Here is a 16,705-nt window from a genome sequence, read left to right as displayed (position 1 = left end):
AAACACTGAAATAATGAAGAATCTTAAAACTGACTAACAGTAACATTACATGACAGTAAATTTGGAACTTTTCTCTCCTACTGAAATTCTCATGTATATTATAATTTTATATCTCAGTCAAACAAGAATGTAAATATCATAATTCTGTCTGAGAGATAACTGCTTGCAAAATAATCTTTGAATATAATAAATGTTTGTATTATTAGAGGTAATGAGTAAAACCATTTTTTTCTGCATATAATTGATATGAACTTCATTTGAAATTTTTATATACATGTTGTCTAGGATAGAGCTGTGATCCAGTTGGCTCACGTTGATGAGCTATTGAAAATTCTTCTTTAAGTATTCAATACCACTTGAAAAACTGAAAGCATTTCCACCTAAGCAGTCAAAAATTGACAATTAATTGAAAAAAAGATTACTTCCTCCAGCTGTTTATTAGATTCACTGCATTAAGTTATAATATTTATTTTACTACAAAAATATTTCAATATTCAGTAATATCTATTTTACAGTTAAGCAAAATGTTGATTCTGGCAGTGTTATAGAGAATGTCTTATTTGATTTCTTGTACCTCTTACTCATACCTTTACAATTGTTTTAGATATTATTTATATAAACTGTCCACTGAAAATCTGATCTTACTTTAGAATGTTTTACTAACTGACTCTCCTCTATGAATCATGAGACCTTACCAATAATGAAGGATCTTGAGTGCTCAGTGATACAGAGTAGCTGAACCGAAGGTGCAACCATATCAGAGATGTATCAGTTGAAAGCCAGACTAAGGAATGATTCCTGAAAGAGGGCAGCAGCTCTTTCAGTAGTTAAGAGCATAGGTCAGAGATAGCCGTATCAACATCACACAGTCTTCTGAATACTGCACAGCTGAAAGCAATGGAAAACTACAGCTGTTCTTTTTTCCAAGAAAATGTAACTCTCTGCATTTTAATTTAACAAAGATGGAGGCGCCTTCCTTGGTAAAATATTCTGGAGGTAAACTAATCCCCCATTCGGATCTCTGAGTGGGCACTTCTAAGGAAGGAGTCACCAGAAAATTAAAAAATAACATTCTACGAGTTGGAGGGTAGATTGTTAGAAGTCTAAAAAGGGTTGTTGATTAGAAAATTTAAAGAGGGAAATGGATAGGTTAAATGTAGATGTAGTAGGAATTAGCAAGGTTTGATGGGAAGAGGAAAATGACTTTTGGTCAGGTGATTTTAGAATAATTAACTCAGCGTCAAATAAAGGGCAATTAGGAGTAGCTGACATAATGAACAAAGAGGTAGGGAAGAAAGTGGAGTATTTCAAAAAGCTTAGCGATAGAATCATTGTAATAAGGATAAAATAAAAACCTAAACCGACAACAGTTGTTAACATCTATATGCCTACAGCTGCCCATGAAAATGATGAGGTAGTAGAGTGTGTATATGAAGAAATTGACAATGCAATTAAACTCATAAAAAGGGATAAAAATTTAATAATAGTTTTAATAGATTGGAATGCAAGCATCGAAAAATGCAAGGAAGAAAATATTATGGGTGAATATGGGCTGGGCAAAAGGAATGCAAAAGGGGAGTGACTTATTGAGTTTTGCACCAAGTATAATTTAGTAACTGGCCAACTCCCAGTTTAAAAATCATAAAGAATATATACATGGAAAATATATTGCAGAATTATACGGAGGAAAAGAATTAGAAGAAACTGGTGTTGTAAAAGAAGAAGAGGAAGTCAAAGAAAATAAAAAGGGAGATACAAAACTGAGATCTGAATTTAATAGAGCATTAAAAGATTTGAATGGCCGAAAGGCTACTGGGATACAGTGGGATACGTGCAGAATTACTGTGCAGTGAATTGCGGTGCAGGTGAGGAAGCAATAAAGAGATAAATTATACAAACTGGTGTGTAATATTTATGAAAAAGGAGAAGTCCTGACAAGACTTCAAAAAGAGTGTTATTGTCATGATACCAAAGAAAGCAGGGGCAGATAAATGTGAAGAATTCAGAACAATTAGCTTTACTCTTGCATCAAAAATCTTAACTAGAATTCTGTACAGAAGAATTGAGAGGAGAGTGGAAGAAGTGTTAGGAGATGAAGACCAATTTGGTTTCAGGAAAAGTATAGGGACAAAGGAAGCAATTTTAGCACTCAGATTAATAGTACAAGGAAGATTAAAGAAAAACAAACCAACATACTTGGCATTTATAGACCTAGAAAAGGCATTCGATAACGTAGACTGGAATAAAATGTTCAGCATTTAAAAAAAAATTAGGGTTCAAATACAGAGATAGAATAACATTGCTAACATTTACAGGTACCATACAGCAACAGTAATAATTGAACAACATAAGAAAGATGACGTAATAAAAAAGTAAGTCTGACAAGGATGTTCCTTATCCTCGTTACTTTTTAATTTAACACAGAACTAGCAGTTAATGATGTTAAAGAACAATTTAGATTTGGAGTAACAGTACAAGATGAAAAGATAAAGATGCTACAATTTGTTGATGATATACTAATTCTAGCTGAGAGTAAAAAAGATTTAGAAGAAACAATGAACAGCATGAATGACGTCTTATGCAAGAAATACTGCATGAAAATAAACAAGAATAAAATGAAAGTAATGAAATGTAGTAGAAATAACAAAGATGGACCACTGAATGTGAAAATAGGAGGAGAAAAGATTATGGAGGTAGAAGAATTTTGTTATTTGGGAAGTAGAATTACTAAAAATGGATGAAGCAGGAGCGATATAAAATGCTGAATAGCATAGGCAAAACAAGCTTTCAATCAGAAATATAATTTGCTTACATCAAAAATTAATTTAAATGATAGGAAAACATTTTTGAAAGTACATATTTGGAGTGCAGCTGTATATGGAAGTGAAACTTGGATGATCAGAGTACCTGAGAAGAAAAGATTAAAAGCTTTTGAAATGTGATGCTATAGGAGAATGTTAAAAATCAGATGGGTGGATAAAGTAACAAATGAAGAGGTGTTGCAGCAAATAGATGAAGAAAGAAGCATTTGGAAAAATATAGTAAAAGAAGAGACAGACTTACAGGTCACATATTAAGGCATCCTGGAATAGTCACTTTGATATTGGATGGACAGGTAGATGGGAAAACTTGTGCAGGCAGGCAATGTTTGGAATATGTAAAACAAATTGTTAGGAATGTAGGATGTAGGATTTAGGGGGGTATACCAAAATGAGCTGGCTGGAGTTAAATAGGGAATCTTGGAGAGCTGCATCAAACCAGTCAAATGATTGAATACAAAAAAGCTACATTGTAAGTATAGCTTTCATGTATACTACATTTAACCCTCATGTTTGTAACCTTACATGAGGCGTAGAACAAACCTCTAATTTAAAGTACTGCATACTGAAGTTTGGATATTGACTACAGAAACACCTACAAGAAAAATTTCTTACATTGTACAGTACTTTCATTTTAAACATTATATAACTTTTCATAGTAATAAATACTTTTACTGAAAATCATCTTGCAGTTAAAATGTGTAGATATTTATGCATGTAAACAAAGAGTTCTTTTTACCTAATTATAGGCTTCAACAATGAAAATGGAAGGTTCTGGAATGTTTTCAGCTGAAGGAGAATTTGTTGATTTCATTAGACCAGTTATTCTGGAAGGAGCTGTAGAAATGTGGCTCTGTGTTGTTGGTAAGGATTTCATTATAATTTATAAGTAATATCTTGATATTTCAAAATGTTGTAAAGAAAAGTGATTACCTTTTTTTCTTGTTTTGTGATTATAGTAGTGCATTAGTAGAATTTGGATAGCTTTGTGGTGGCTTGTTGTGTCAATGTTTCTGCAAGGGGATGTGGAAAATTTATTCATCAACCCAAGGCAGTGTTATTGTATTTTACTTTTTTTACAGGTAGAGTGGTTTTTCCATTTTTTTATGAAAGGAGAAGGAATGAATCAGCTAATTAAAAGCAGTCTACTGAACATGTTACAATATATCTGCCAATTTTTTTTTTATAGAGATTGAATAAAATAGTGATTACTACATCTTAGAAACTTAAACTGGTTTTTTGTTTGGAAATGATAGAAAACGTTGTCATTCTCTCTCGGGTAGAGGAACGCAAGAAATTTAAAATTCCAACTTCATAAATGTCCAGAAAGCCTTTAACAAAGTCTGCTGAGCATTTGTGGGAGATTTTACTTAACAAAGGAAAACCCATATTTATAATTAGAACATTGCAGAATATGTATTAACGTACAGTTAGAATGGCAAATATTGTTTAACAAAAGTACCAAATGTTTGCAAGGAGTGGTATCCATTGTTGTCGCCTGTTCACTAACCCATTTCTTCCCGAAAGAACAATTTACAAAGTTTTCGTGAAGTTCCCTGCAAGTTGCGATTTTGCGTTAACGCAACGTTGGGAAATGATATAAACAGTAAACATACGACTGATAATTACGTAAAATCATTTTTTTAATAGTAATAATAATAAATATTAATAATTTCAGTTGACTCTATTTTCTGTAATATTTATAATTTTACAATTTTTTTTTGCAGCTGCCATGTGAAATTTTTTAAAACAATCCAAATATAAAAACAATTTGCACTTCTTAGAAATATAAACAGTTTGGCAATGACGCACTTGGTAACTTCGTCTTTCATTTAGTTTCATTTCTATCTATAATACGGTCAGTTTTGTCTTTATTGTCTGGTAAACTCGTTTTACTGCAGTGTCCTAAGAGTAAATTTCTGTCACTTAGTCAGGTTCTTCAATTTTCACTGATCGAAGTAACCACAAAACTAACTGCGATTTAAATTTTATCTGGTTAATTTTATTTCCTGTTGATAAAATATAAAATTTCCCCGGATTTTCTCTCATGAACGTTTTCGCTGAATGACGTCCAAAATAAGAGACCATTTGCTCGTCAATTGAAATTTTATGAGAAACACTCCATATTGGCTGAATTTGACATTCGCTTTATAATAATTTGGGCGGAGTTTTGAAAATTTGTGCGATTTTCTAGTTTTGTGTGGTCTGATAAATGGATGTACTTTTTAATTTTATCAAATTTATTTCGTGACTTGGGTATATGGATAAATAGACGTAGTACCTTTTTAACTCATGTTCAAGAAACTTCTACCAAAGCAGGAAGAATGGTCAAAAGCTTGAGCATGCTAACGAACATAGCTGGACCCTGATCATCAAGGTGAAAAATGTTCGCGCACCTGATCAATTTGGTGCTCCTCTACGGTGCACCAATCTGGGCTAAAGCAATAGATGTCGAACATTGTAGAAGAACTATGGAAGGGGTGCAACGGCGGATGACCCTTCGGGTGGCGTTCGCATATTCTTCAGTCTCAACGGAAGCATCACTAATTATAACGGGAATACTCCCACTGAAACAGTTGGCCAGAATGAGGTAAAGGGTGGCTGAAGGAGAACAGAGGAGCACGGCCTGGAATGACATGATTGGTAAGTGGAAAGCTAAATGGGAGTCACAACTAAAAGGGAGATAGACGTATCGACTGATAAAAAAGGATAGCGGCTTGGGCCGAGAGGGAATTTAGGGTGCTCAGTTACTGGCTTACTCAGTTCCTGACCGGCACGGTGGTTCAGAACGTATCTATTTGCGAGATATAGAGCTGAGAACGAAGAATGCCCCTATTATGGAGAGGTCAATACCGCCGATCATGTCATTTTCCAATGCCACAGGTGAGCGATTCAGAGGACAGAGATAGAAGGCATAGTGGACACGATAGATGCAGACAATGTTGTGGATAGGATGTTGACCGGTGAAAAAGAATTCCAGGCAGTAACCAAATATATCTCTGCGGTAATTCGGAGAAAGGATGAGGTGGCGAGGAGGTGAGGGATAGCCCCTTACAGAATCGTCGTCCGTCTGAGCTTGCTTGGGTGGGCGGTGGCTAAGAAGTAGGGGGGGGGGACTCCGGATCCTCTTCCATCCTAAAACTTCGGAGAAAACAACCTGGAATAAAAATAAAAAGACCCATACCGGCAGGGGCCAGAAATGGTGTAATCCCTGTTAGAGAGGGCTATGAAAAGACCCAAATCGGCAGGGGGCCAGTGCTGGCTCCTCCTGTTTGAGTGGACAATGAAAAGACCCAGATTGGCAGGGGGCCAGTAATGGGTATCCCCTGTTTGAGTGGGCAATAAAGTAACAAAAGATCCAACCGGCGGCCGACCCGTCACGCCGGACGTACAGCCGGTAGGCTGGAAGGGCCATTGAGTTTAAAGGACACGCCCCTGTATTGAGCCAAGCCTAATTACTGATCCAATGCAGGAGTGCAGGGGAAAAATCTATATTGTGGCATTGTCTCTCGTACAAGAGGTATACCTTTATCGCGTTCTTCACTCCAGTACATTTTACATTGGAAAAGCGAGTGCTAGCCCATCAGGATAATATTCCAAAATTTTTTTCAAGTCTGGATGAGTTAAAAGCTAGGGTTATTTTTCCCCTTAGCATATGAAATAAAAAACTCAATAATTTTGTCTAGAAACACATCATCAGAAATTAAACTGAATGTTTGAAGAGCTGTTAGACCACCGTATTGTTTATTTCTTCCAAAAGTTGACTTTTTTCACTATCATCTGGAATTTTTTATGTAGTTTGTAAAGAATTTCTTCAATTTGGACACAGTTTAGATTTCTTGACATTTTGTTTTGCCATTTTACGTTTTGTTGTTTTAGTACAAACAGAATTATTGACTTCAGAAGAACCAGTGATTTCCGAAGGAATGCGATCACCCCCATCGTTGATAATAAGTTTTTTTATCATCAATGTTTTCTTTGTTTGTATTTTCATCGACAACAGGTGGTATAATTGCTGCATCAACACCGCATGCTGCTTCCTCTTCCTCCATCTCATTAAGTGCTGCAAGCAGCTGTTTTGCTGTTCTGTAATATTCTTGCTGAAAACTCATAGCAGAATATACTGGTCAAAGTAATATGTCAATATTTGTATATTTCAATAATTGTCTAATAATTACGTCTTACTGTTGGGTGATAATACAAAATACACCCTAGTAACTAATAACTAAATTTATATTATGAAATAAAAGAGTTATTTATCACGCACTAAACTCTAAATACTGTAAATAAAACAGAAATATATATGTAACGTAGCTACGGTAATTATGGCAACAATTTGTTTTGGTTGAGGCACTACACATAGCAACTGTATCTCAACTAGCCATAAGTTCCCAACGTTGCGCCAACGCAACACTTGCAGATTCCTTTGAATAACAAAGAAACCCAAAGCTCAGTCTCAACAGAAATGACTCGGCAATAAATCAAACATAATAGGAATAACTGACAAAACAAAAAATTCGGTTTTAAGAATGAACATTATTTTATTTCTTACAACAAAAAAGCAGATTCTCAATGCATTGGTTTTTATTTATCCTCTAGGACAAATATTAGGATGAGATAAATGACAATTTTTGTAGTGTGTGAAAATGCATGCCTGACCGAGATTCAAATCCAAGGCCAATAGATGAAGAAAAATGTTTCAATACATATGCATCTTAAACGTTAGCTTTTGTTTGTTGATCATCTATGACATTAACAAAAGATTTGTTTGTAGATTCAGAGAACGACCTTCAAAGATCTTTATTTACATATTGCTAAATTTGACTGCATTTTATCAGAAAAAACAAAGCTAAAGTGATGGTTTTCAAGGAAGTGACTGTCTTGATGCAAAGTATTTATTAACTAGAGAGTAGAATGCGTTCACATAACTATGCGTTTACATAACTATGGCGTAATGTATCGTCATTCAAACAATAGCTGCTGAAATTAAATTAAACAATTTTTAGTGGTTCACTTTTTTTCATTAAAGAAAATGCTCATCAGTAAAGTATAAAAGGGGATAATTTTTAAAGTTTAAAAAACTTGCTTAGACAAGTTCTGCTTTACGACTTGAATGCTGGCCTTTTTTTGTTTTCAGTCATTTGACTGGTTTGATGCAGCTCCCCCCAAATCTACTGGCAGTAGATTCCCAATCTACTAACAATTTCCAATTCCCTAACAATTTGTTTTACATATTCCAAATGTACCTGCCTGAACAATTTTTTCCTTCTATCTGTTCCTCCAATATTAAAGCAACTATTCCAGCATTCCAGCATGCCTTAATGTGTGGCCTATACGTTTCTACAACTGTGTTTCTATAACTATATGTAGTCTCTTTTTTAACTATATTTTTCCAAATGCTTCTTTCTTCATCAGTTTGCCGCAACAACTCTTCATTTCTCATTTTATTCACCCATCTGATTTTTAACATATTCCAAACATTGCCTGCCTGCACAATTTTTCCCATCTACCTGTCCATCCAATATCAAAGTGACTATTTCAGGATGCCTTAATATGTGACCTGTAAGTCTGTCTCTTCTTTTACTATATTTTTCCAAATGCTTCTTTCTTCATTTATTTGCTGCAACACCTTCTTCATTTGTTATTTCATCCACCCATCTGATTTTTAACATTCTCCTATAGCATCACATTTCAAAAGCTTTTAATCTTTTCTTCTCAGTACTCTGATCATCCAAGTTTCCCTTCCATATACAGCTGCACTCCAAACATGTACCTTCAAAAATGTTTTCCTATCATTTAAATTAATTTTTGATGTAAGCAAATTATATTTCTGATTGAAAGCTTGTTTTGCCTATGCTATTCAGCATTTTATATCGCTCCTGCTTCATCCATTTTTAGTAATTCTAATTCCCAAATAACAAAATTCTTCTACCTCCATAATCTTTTCTCCTCCTATTTTCACATTCAGTGGTCCATCTTTGTTATTTCTACTACATTTCATTACTTTCATTTTATTCTTGTTTATTTTCATACAGTATTTCTTGCATAAGATGTCATTCATGCCGTTCATTGTTTCTTCTAAATCTTTTTTACTCTCAGCTACAATTAGTATATCATCAACAAATTGTAGCATCTTTATCTTTTCATCTTGTACTGTTACTCCAAATCTAAATTGTTCTTTAACATCATTAACTGCTAGTTCTGTGTTAAATTAAAAAGTAACGAGGATAAGGAACATCCTTGTCAGACTCACTTTTTTATTACATCATCTTTCTTATGTTGTTCAATTATTACTGTTGCTTTATGATTCCTGTAAATGTTAGCAATGTTATTCTATCTCTGTATTTGAACCCTAATTTTTTTAAAATGTTGAACATTTTATTCCAGTCTACGTTATTGAATGCCTTTTCTAGGTCTATAAATGCCATGTATGTTGGTTTGTTTTTCTTTAATCTTCCTTGTACTATTAATCTGAGTGCTAAAATTGATTCCTTTGTCCCTATACTTTTCCTGAAACCAAATTGGTCTTCATCTCCTAACACTTCTTCCACTCTCCTTTCAATTCTGTACAGAATTCTAGTTAAGATTTTTTATGCATGACTAGTTAAGCTAATTGTATCTGCTCCTGCTTTCTTTGGCATCATGACTATAAGACTCTTTTTGAAGTCTTGTCAGGACTTCTCCTTTTTCATAAATATTACACACCAGTTTGTATAATCTAGGACGCTTCTTCACCTGCACTGCGCCATAATTCTGCAGGTATTGCGTCTATTCCTGGACTCTTTCTACTATTCAAATCTTTTAATGCTTTATTAGATGTCAGTATTGTTTCTCCCCTTTCATCCTCTTTAACTTCCGCTTCTTCTTTTACAACACCAGTTTCTTCTAATTCTTTTCCTCTGTATAATTCTGCAATATATTCTACCTACCTATCTACTTTTCCTTTCGTACTTTAAATCTGTGTACCATCTTTGTTTAACACATTATTAGAATTTAATTTATTACCTTAAAATTTTCCCTAACTTTCCTGTATGCTCCGTCTCTATTTTACCAATGATCATTTCTCTTTCCACTTCTGAACACTTTTCTTTAGTCCACCCTTCATTCTGAAGTTTCCACTTCCTGTTTATAGTATTAGTCGATAGTATTCCTGTTGATAGTTCCTTTTACTTTCTTCATCACTAGTATTCTTATATTTTCTACATTCATTCATCAGCTGCAATTTTACCTCTGATTTCCAAGGTTTTCTACCAGTTCTTTTTGTTCTACCTAAGTTCGGTCCTGCTGATTTAAGAAGGTCCTTTTTTAGGAGATTCTCCCATTCTTCTTCTATATTTCCTACCTTATCATTTTTACACTGACTTCTTGTGATGTCCTCCTCAAAACTCTTCTTTACCTCATTTTCCTCAGGCTTCTCTAAATTCCACCGACTGATTCATCTGATACCTTATCTTCAGGGTTTTAAACCACAATCTACATTTCATTATCACAAAAATTATGGTTGCTATAAATGTCTACTCCAGTATATGCTTTGCAGTCAAGGAGTTGATTTCCAAATCTTTGTTTAATCATGATATTATCTATGTGATAATATATTTCTATATCACTATATTTCCTTCCTTGCCTTTTCCAATGCTTGTATTCCAATCTCCGACTACTATTAAGTTTTTCATCCCCTTTTGTGTGTTTTAATTGCTTCGTCAATTTCTTCGTATACACACTCTACCTCATCATCATCATCATCAGCATGGGCACTTGTAAGCACATGACATTAACAATCGTTGTCGGTTAAGTTTTGATTTTATCCTTATTACAATGATTCTATCACTATGCATTTTGAAATACTCTACTCTTCCCTATCTTCTTGTTCATTATGAAACCTATTCCTGTCTGCCCATTATTTGAAGCTGAGTTAACTATTTTAAAATCCCGTGACCAAAAGTCTTTTTTCGCTTACCACGGAACCTCGCTAACTCCTACTACATCTACATTTAACCTATCCATTTCCCTGTTTAAACTCTCTAACCTACCAACCTTTTTTAGACTTCTAACATTACACGCTTCGACTCATAGAATGTTATTTTTTAATTTTTGGTGACCCTCTCCTTAGTAGTCCCCACCCGGAGAACCAAATGGGGGAAAAGTTTACCTCTGGAATATTTTACCAAGGAAGGCGCCTCCATCTTTGTTATATGAAAATGCAGAGAGCTACATTTTCTTGGAAAAAAAGCAGCTGTAGTTTCCATTGCTTTTAGTAGCACAGTACTCAAAAGATTGAATGATGTTGATATGGCCGTTTAAGTCGTCCTGACCTACGCCCTTAACAACTACTGAAAGAGCTGCTGCCTCTTTCAGGAATCATTTGGCTCTTAATAGATACCTCTTCGATATGGTTGCACCTTCGGTCCAGCTACTCTGTATCACTGAACACTCACACCCCCTCACCATCGGCAATGTCTCATGATTAATAGAGGAAAATGTTGGCCTTAACAGCTAAGAAAAAATAAAGATTAGTGGTTGCTGAAATGAAGTCAATGAGAGACTTCTGTTGCTCTGGCAGAGGTTGGCTAGGGACATAAGTAGGTTTTTCTTACTTAAATGAATATTTTTTATTACTCCTTTAAACATGATATAATAATATTATTAAACATTATTATAATATAATGTTTAATAACTTTAATTATCAGAAATTGTTATTTATGACACTGTATTTACTACAGATTTATTGAATAATTTTACAAATAAGAATTTGTGTTAATGATTTGCACTTCTAAAAATAATACAATTTAGGCCATATAGGTCATTGTATTAAGTGAAATAAAGGTAATAAATTAAGATTAAGAACCTAAATTAAATTTTATTAATATCTTTAATGACTGCGTAGGATCACTTTAGTCAGTCCGTTATCTAAGTCTTTTCGATGGGACTGATTGGGCCTTGCGTTCCTCCCAGTATCTTGTCATACGTTCCGATTTTTGTGCCCTTTCAATAGTTGAATATGTTCGTGTTGTGAATTTCCTTGTGAGTCTGAAGTGAGTGTTTTTGTTTTTGATTTTGTTCTTTAATTTTATCTTATCTGTGGTGTCTTTTTGGTGTAAGGCCAATTTTCTTCAGAACATTCTTATTTCTCTGATCCATCTGCATCCTGTCTTGGTTTTTTTCTAATTGAATTGAGATTGTACTGTACTAGCTGTTTCAAAAGTCTTGAATCTTGCATCCACATGATATGTCCAAAGAATCCTAGTCTCCTCTTACTCATGGTATCAGTGATGGGTTTTAACTACTTTTACTCGACTTTGTAGGGTATAATCCACCACTGCCTGCCTTTCTATTACATTTTATTGATGCAGGTTCTTTCAATTTTCTGGAGTTTTTCTGTCTTTGATTGTTTGTTAAGGTAGAAGAGTATGCTGCATAAGTGGCTTTTGGTTTTATAACTGTGTTGTAGTGTCTTATTTTTCCTTTTATTGATATCATTTTTTATTTTAAGTGTACCAGGTTAATTTTTGAGCTTTGGCTAGTTTGTCTCTTCTTATTTGGCTTGAGGTTTTTTAGTTTGGGTCATTTGTTATTATTTAAATTGGATTACCATTTTGATTTTATTACCGTTTATATTTGTCTTTTAATAATGTTGGTTTTTGGAGCATAATTTTTGTCTTTTGGAATTATATTTTGAGACCAATTTCATTTATAATGTTTTGAAGTTCTAACATTTATTTATTTATCTTCATCGATGTCGTTTTCTAGCAGTGCCAAGTCGTCGGCAAAACCAAGACAGTTTGTTTTGATTTTTCAAAGTATTTTTACTTTTGGGTCATTTTTTGACCCATTTCCTCATTACCATATCTAACAGCACAGTTAAATAATAGCGGTGAGAGCCCATCGCCTTGGCACAGTCCTGTTTTGATCTCAAATGGTTCTGAGAGCTTGCCTCTAACTTTTATCTTGTCTTAAGAGTTTGTGAGTGTCTGTTTTATCATGTATATTAATTTGGTAATCCGAGGTATCATAGAATTTTTAGTAGAGATTCAATTTGGATGCAGTCATAAGCTTTCTTGAAATCTACAAATGTTATCACCATGTCTCAAGTTTCTTTTCCTGTTGTAATCCTTTATTAGCTTGAGACTCATGATCTGGTTTGGACAGCTTCTCCAAGGTCTGAAACCTACCTGGTATTCTCCTAGTCCTTTCTCAATTTGTGAACCAATCCTGTTGAGGATAATTCTTGAAAGAATATTGTATGTTGTGTCTATGGTGAGGTTCCCCTGTAATTATTTTGGTCTGTTTTGTCCCCCTTTTTTGTGTAACGGATGTATAAGGTCTGTCATCCAGTGTTCTAGTAGTTCTTCTTTGATCCAAATGTTGACAAGCTGTTGATGAAGGGCAATTTTTGCTGATCTCTCTGCATGTTTCCAGATCTCTAGAAAAGTCTGATCTTCTCCTGCTGCTTTGTAAATCTTCATCTCACCCAGTGCTTGATAGACTTCTTTTATTGTGGGAGGGTTTATGTTTTCTGGTGGTGTTGTTATTGGGGTGTTAGTGTTGAAATTTAGTAGTTCTCTTGATTCTTCACAATTTAAAAGTTTGTTGAAATACTTGACTAGGATTTCCACGTTGTCCTCATTGTTATGGGCCAGTTTACCGTTTTCATTTTTTATGAGTAGGGTTGGGGATTCATATTTTTTGAGCTTATTTTTTAAGGTTTTTTAGTAGTCTCTTGACTGTGTTTTATTAAATTCTTCTTCTATTGACTTAAGTGTGTCTTTATAGTATTTTCTTTTTATTCTCTTTAGGATTCGGGTGATTTCTTTTCTGTTTTACTAGATTTTGGAAGAATGTTTCTGATTTTTTGGATTGGTTAAATAGCCATGTTTGATATTTTTTCTCCACTGTTTTGTCATATTCAGTGTTCCACCATTAATATCTTTTACAGGATTTTATTGGGGCTAATTCTGATGAGATTTGTTTAAGGCTGTTATGTAGATCTTTGAGTTTATCCAAGTTTATTATTTTTTCATTTGCTTTTTGGTAATTTTCATTCTTTATTAGTTGGGTAGGACCCATTTTTCTTTTAGTTTTAGGGATTTGGTTTTGTTGTTCCTTTCTTTAGGGAGTAAATTTAATTTCAATTTCGACTACATAGTGATCTGAGCTTGTTTCTACTCCTCTGAGGACTTTTACATTGTAGATCTTGTGTTGAAATGTGTCCATGAAGAAATGGTCTTGTTGCCATTCTCCTTTAATGTAGTCAAAGTATTTCCAAGATTTCAGTTTTTGAGGTTTCCTCTTGAAATATATATATATATATATATATATATATATATATATATTAGAAAAAAAATTGCCAATGGATTTTTTATATATAAATGTCCAGCTTGTAATACAAGCTAACCCTTTCTGAATGTTTTATTGTAACAAAAGAACAAGTTTTTAACTTGTTCTAATAGTAAACTGTAAAAGAAACAAGAGACCCCTGAGATCACAGAACTGCAGGTGTAGCACTCAACATGTTAATAAAAGACAGTCAGCTGCGCTCTGGTTAAGATAGTCAGGTTCTTAGACTGAAAGAACAAATCCTCATCAGTACGTCAATTTCATCAGTACATCATTTGTGTACCTATTATACACAAATTGATATCTGACACATAATAAAGAAAAACAGAAATAAACATTACCATAATAAATTTCCCTTACTGATTTAAGGAATTACATATTTTACATGTTTCGCAATAGAAAGGAGTATAATTTGTTGCCTAAGATTATACCACATTCTTTGTTGGACGGTAATACATGTAAAATACTTGAGGAAGAGGAATCAGTCAAAATTACTTTTTCTGGGAATAATAGTGTTCTCTTAATATAGTACTATGTCTTCATTAAGTTTGTGTAGTAAACAGAGTGAAAGTTTTACAATTGTAGCCTTCACATAAAGATGTGCACTAGTATACTTAGTTCAATGAAGAAAACAATGGGAAACATTTCACATGACTGATAAGTGATACTCAAAATGTTCGAATTTGGGGATCAGAGAATCCACATATTACATTTGACTAAATTAGAGATAGCCCAAAAACTAATGTTTGATGCAGACTGCTTCACAATCATGTGATTGGACCTTTTTTCTTTGGGAAAACAACAGTTAATGGAAATATCTATCTGGACTTGTTAGAAGGGCTTGTTTACACTCAGATTGAAGTGTTACAACCAAAAATCATATTATTCCAACAATATGGAGCGCTACCACATTGGGGTTTATTAGTGCGTAAATCCCTCAAAAACACATTCCCAAATCACTGGATTAGAAATGATGAACCGATTGCTTGGGCACCTCAATCACCAGATGTAACTCCATGTGATATTTTCCTACTGGGTTTCATGAAAGATAACGTATACAAAACTCATGTGGCGAATATTGATGACGTTAAGGAAAGGATTGTTAACGCATTTGAATTCATAAATGTGGATGTGTTACAATGAATATGGCATGAAGTTGATTACGTTTGATATCAGTTGGATATTTTGTAAATTAGTAATGGTGCACACATTGAATGTCTTTGATTACAAATAAAGTGATGTGCACTGGCGCTAGTGCTGTAGACTCCATCAAGCTTTAAAACTTATACTTTTACTTGGCTTGGCACTTCTCCCGCCACTCTCGGATCACCGGACTGGCCACTACCTAAGGGTCCGTCCATTGGTCAATGCCGCCGTTGGACCCTATCACAGCCAGTCTTCTGCAATTGAACAATTCTGGCCGAATTGTTCAGCCACCAATTCCACCTCATTTCTGTTCTCCATTTGCCATTCCAACCCCTGCAAGGCAGCTGCGCACTCGCGCCGCAGCATGTGCTGATCCAGGTCCTTTAGCTTATAGCAACCAGAATCTGGAGCTCTTAGACCGCCTCCGTAAACGATCTCATAGATTATAAGCCTATGATCGCTCACACTGGCCTCAGGCCAGGCAGTCCAACTATTTTTACTTCGCAGCAAGTCGCCCTTCACCAAAGTGACATCGATATAACTTTCTTCCAGTTCGGAAGAGAATGTTGACGGTTGTTCTATGTCGTTAATTAAGTAGAAGTTCCTGGCTTCCACAAACTGTTCGAGATCAGCGCCTCTGGGATCAGTGAGTGGTGAACCCAAGGCGGGAGACTTGGCGTTAGCATCCAGATGCCTGGAAGATCGTCCAGAATCCTGCCCAACTTCGCCAGCAATCCATCGAAACTGCATCCAAGCTGGAAGTATCCCGACACCAGCGTACCCCTCGTGATTAGCATGACGGTGAATTCCATCAGACCAATGGGGCATCCAGAAGACGACACCCAACGAATCTGAGCCAACCATGATGGTGGAGAGCGGCCGTCCCCTACGAGAATGAATAACATCTACCTCGCGGAACCCGACCACCCTATCCCCGACCGCGTACGGAGCTCCTGGACCAAGTGAATCTCGAGGTTGTACTCCTTGGTGTTCACCAGCCACCAAGACCTGCCGGATCTTAGACGAGGTCTCTAAAACCCAGTAACTCTTCAGGGCTTGCTTCTTCCCCATCTGCCAAACCACCTTGATTTCCCTAAGAAAATCCTCGACGGCCATATCCAAGATAGGATTTTGACCGTGCACGGCTCTGACGATTTCGGGCTCCTGTACCCTTATCGCCCTTTGCATATCGAATACTAATATTTGTGGCCTCCGCTCGTCCAGCAACTGAGCCTTTAGCCCGTTCTTCTGCAGAACGTTGGCCTCCAGACTTTGGACCGCATCTCCTCGATCCGCCCGATGCAGTCGGATCCGGAGCTCGTCTGCCTCACAGCAGACTTCACCCCGGGGACCTCCCGCACCGCCGAGCCGATCACCATCTCGCCGTATCCCACTTTTCCCGACTT

The 16,705-nt window shown here is 35.4% G+C and overlaps 1 protein-coding gene across 1 annotated transcript in view; it reads left to right on the top strand.

The window, feature by feature from the left end:
- Positions 1-16,705, top strand: part of kl-2 (dynein heavy chain 2, axonemal kl-2) — a 408,181-nt gene that overhangs the window by 124,540 nt on the left and 266,936 nt on the right. Inside the window, exon 31 of the mRNA XM_075354141.1 lies at positions 3,569-3,683. Within this exon, the coding sequence (XP_075210256.1) occupies positions 3,569-3,683 (115 nt within the window). The remainder of the gene's footprint in view (positions 1-3,568; positions 3,684-16,705) is intronic.

The sequence above is a fragment of the Lycorma delicatula genome, chromosome 1 (assembly GCF_047948215.1).
Source record: "Lycorma delicatula isolate Av1 chromosome 1, ASM4794821v1, whole genome shotgun sequence".
Taxonomy (NCBI): domain Eukaryota; kingdom Metazoa; phylum Arthropoda; class Insecta; order Hemiptera; family Fulgoridae; genus Lycorma; species Lycorma delicatula.
This window is presented reverse-complemented; position numbering and strand designations above follow the sequence as displayed.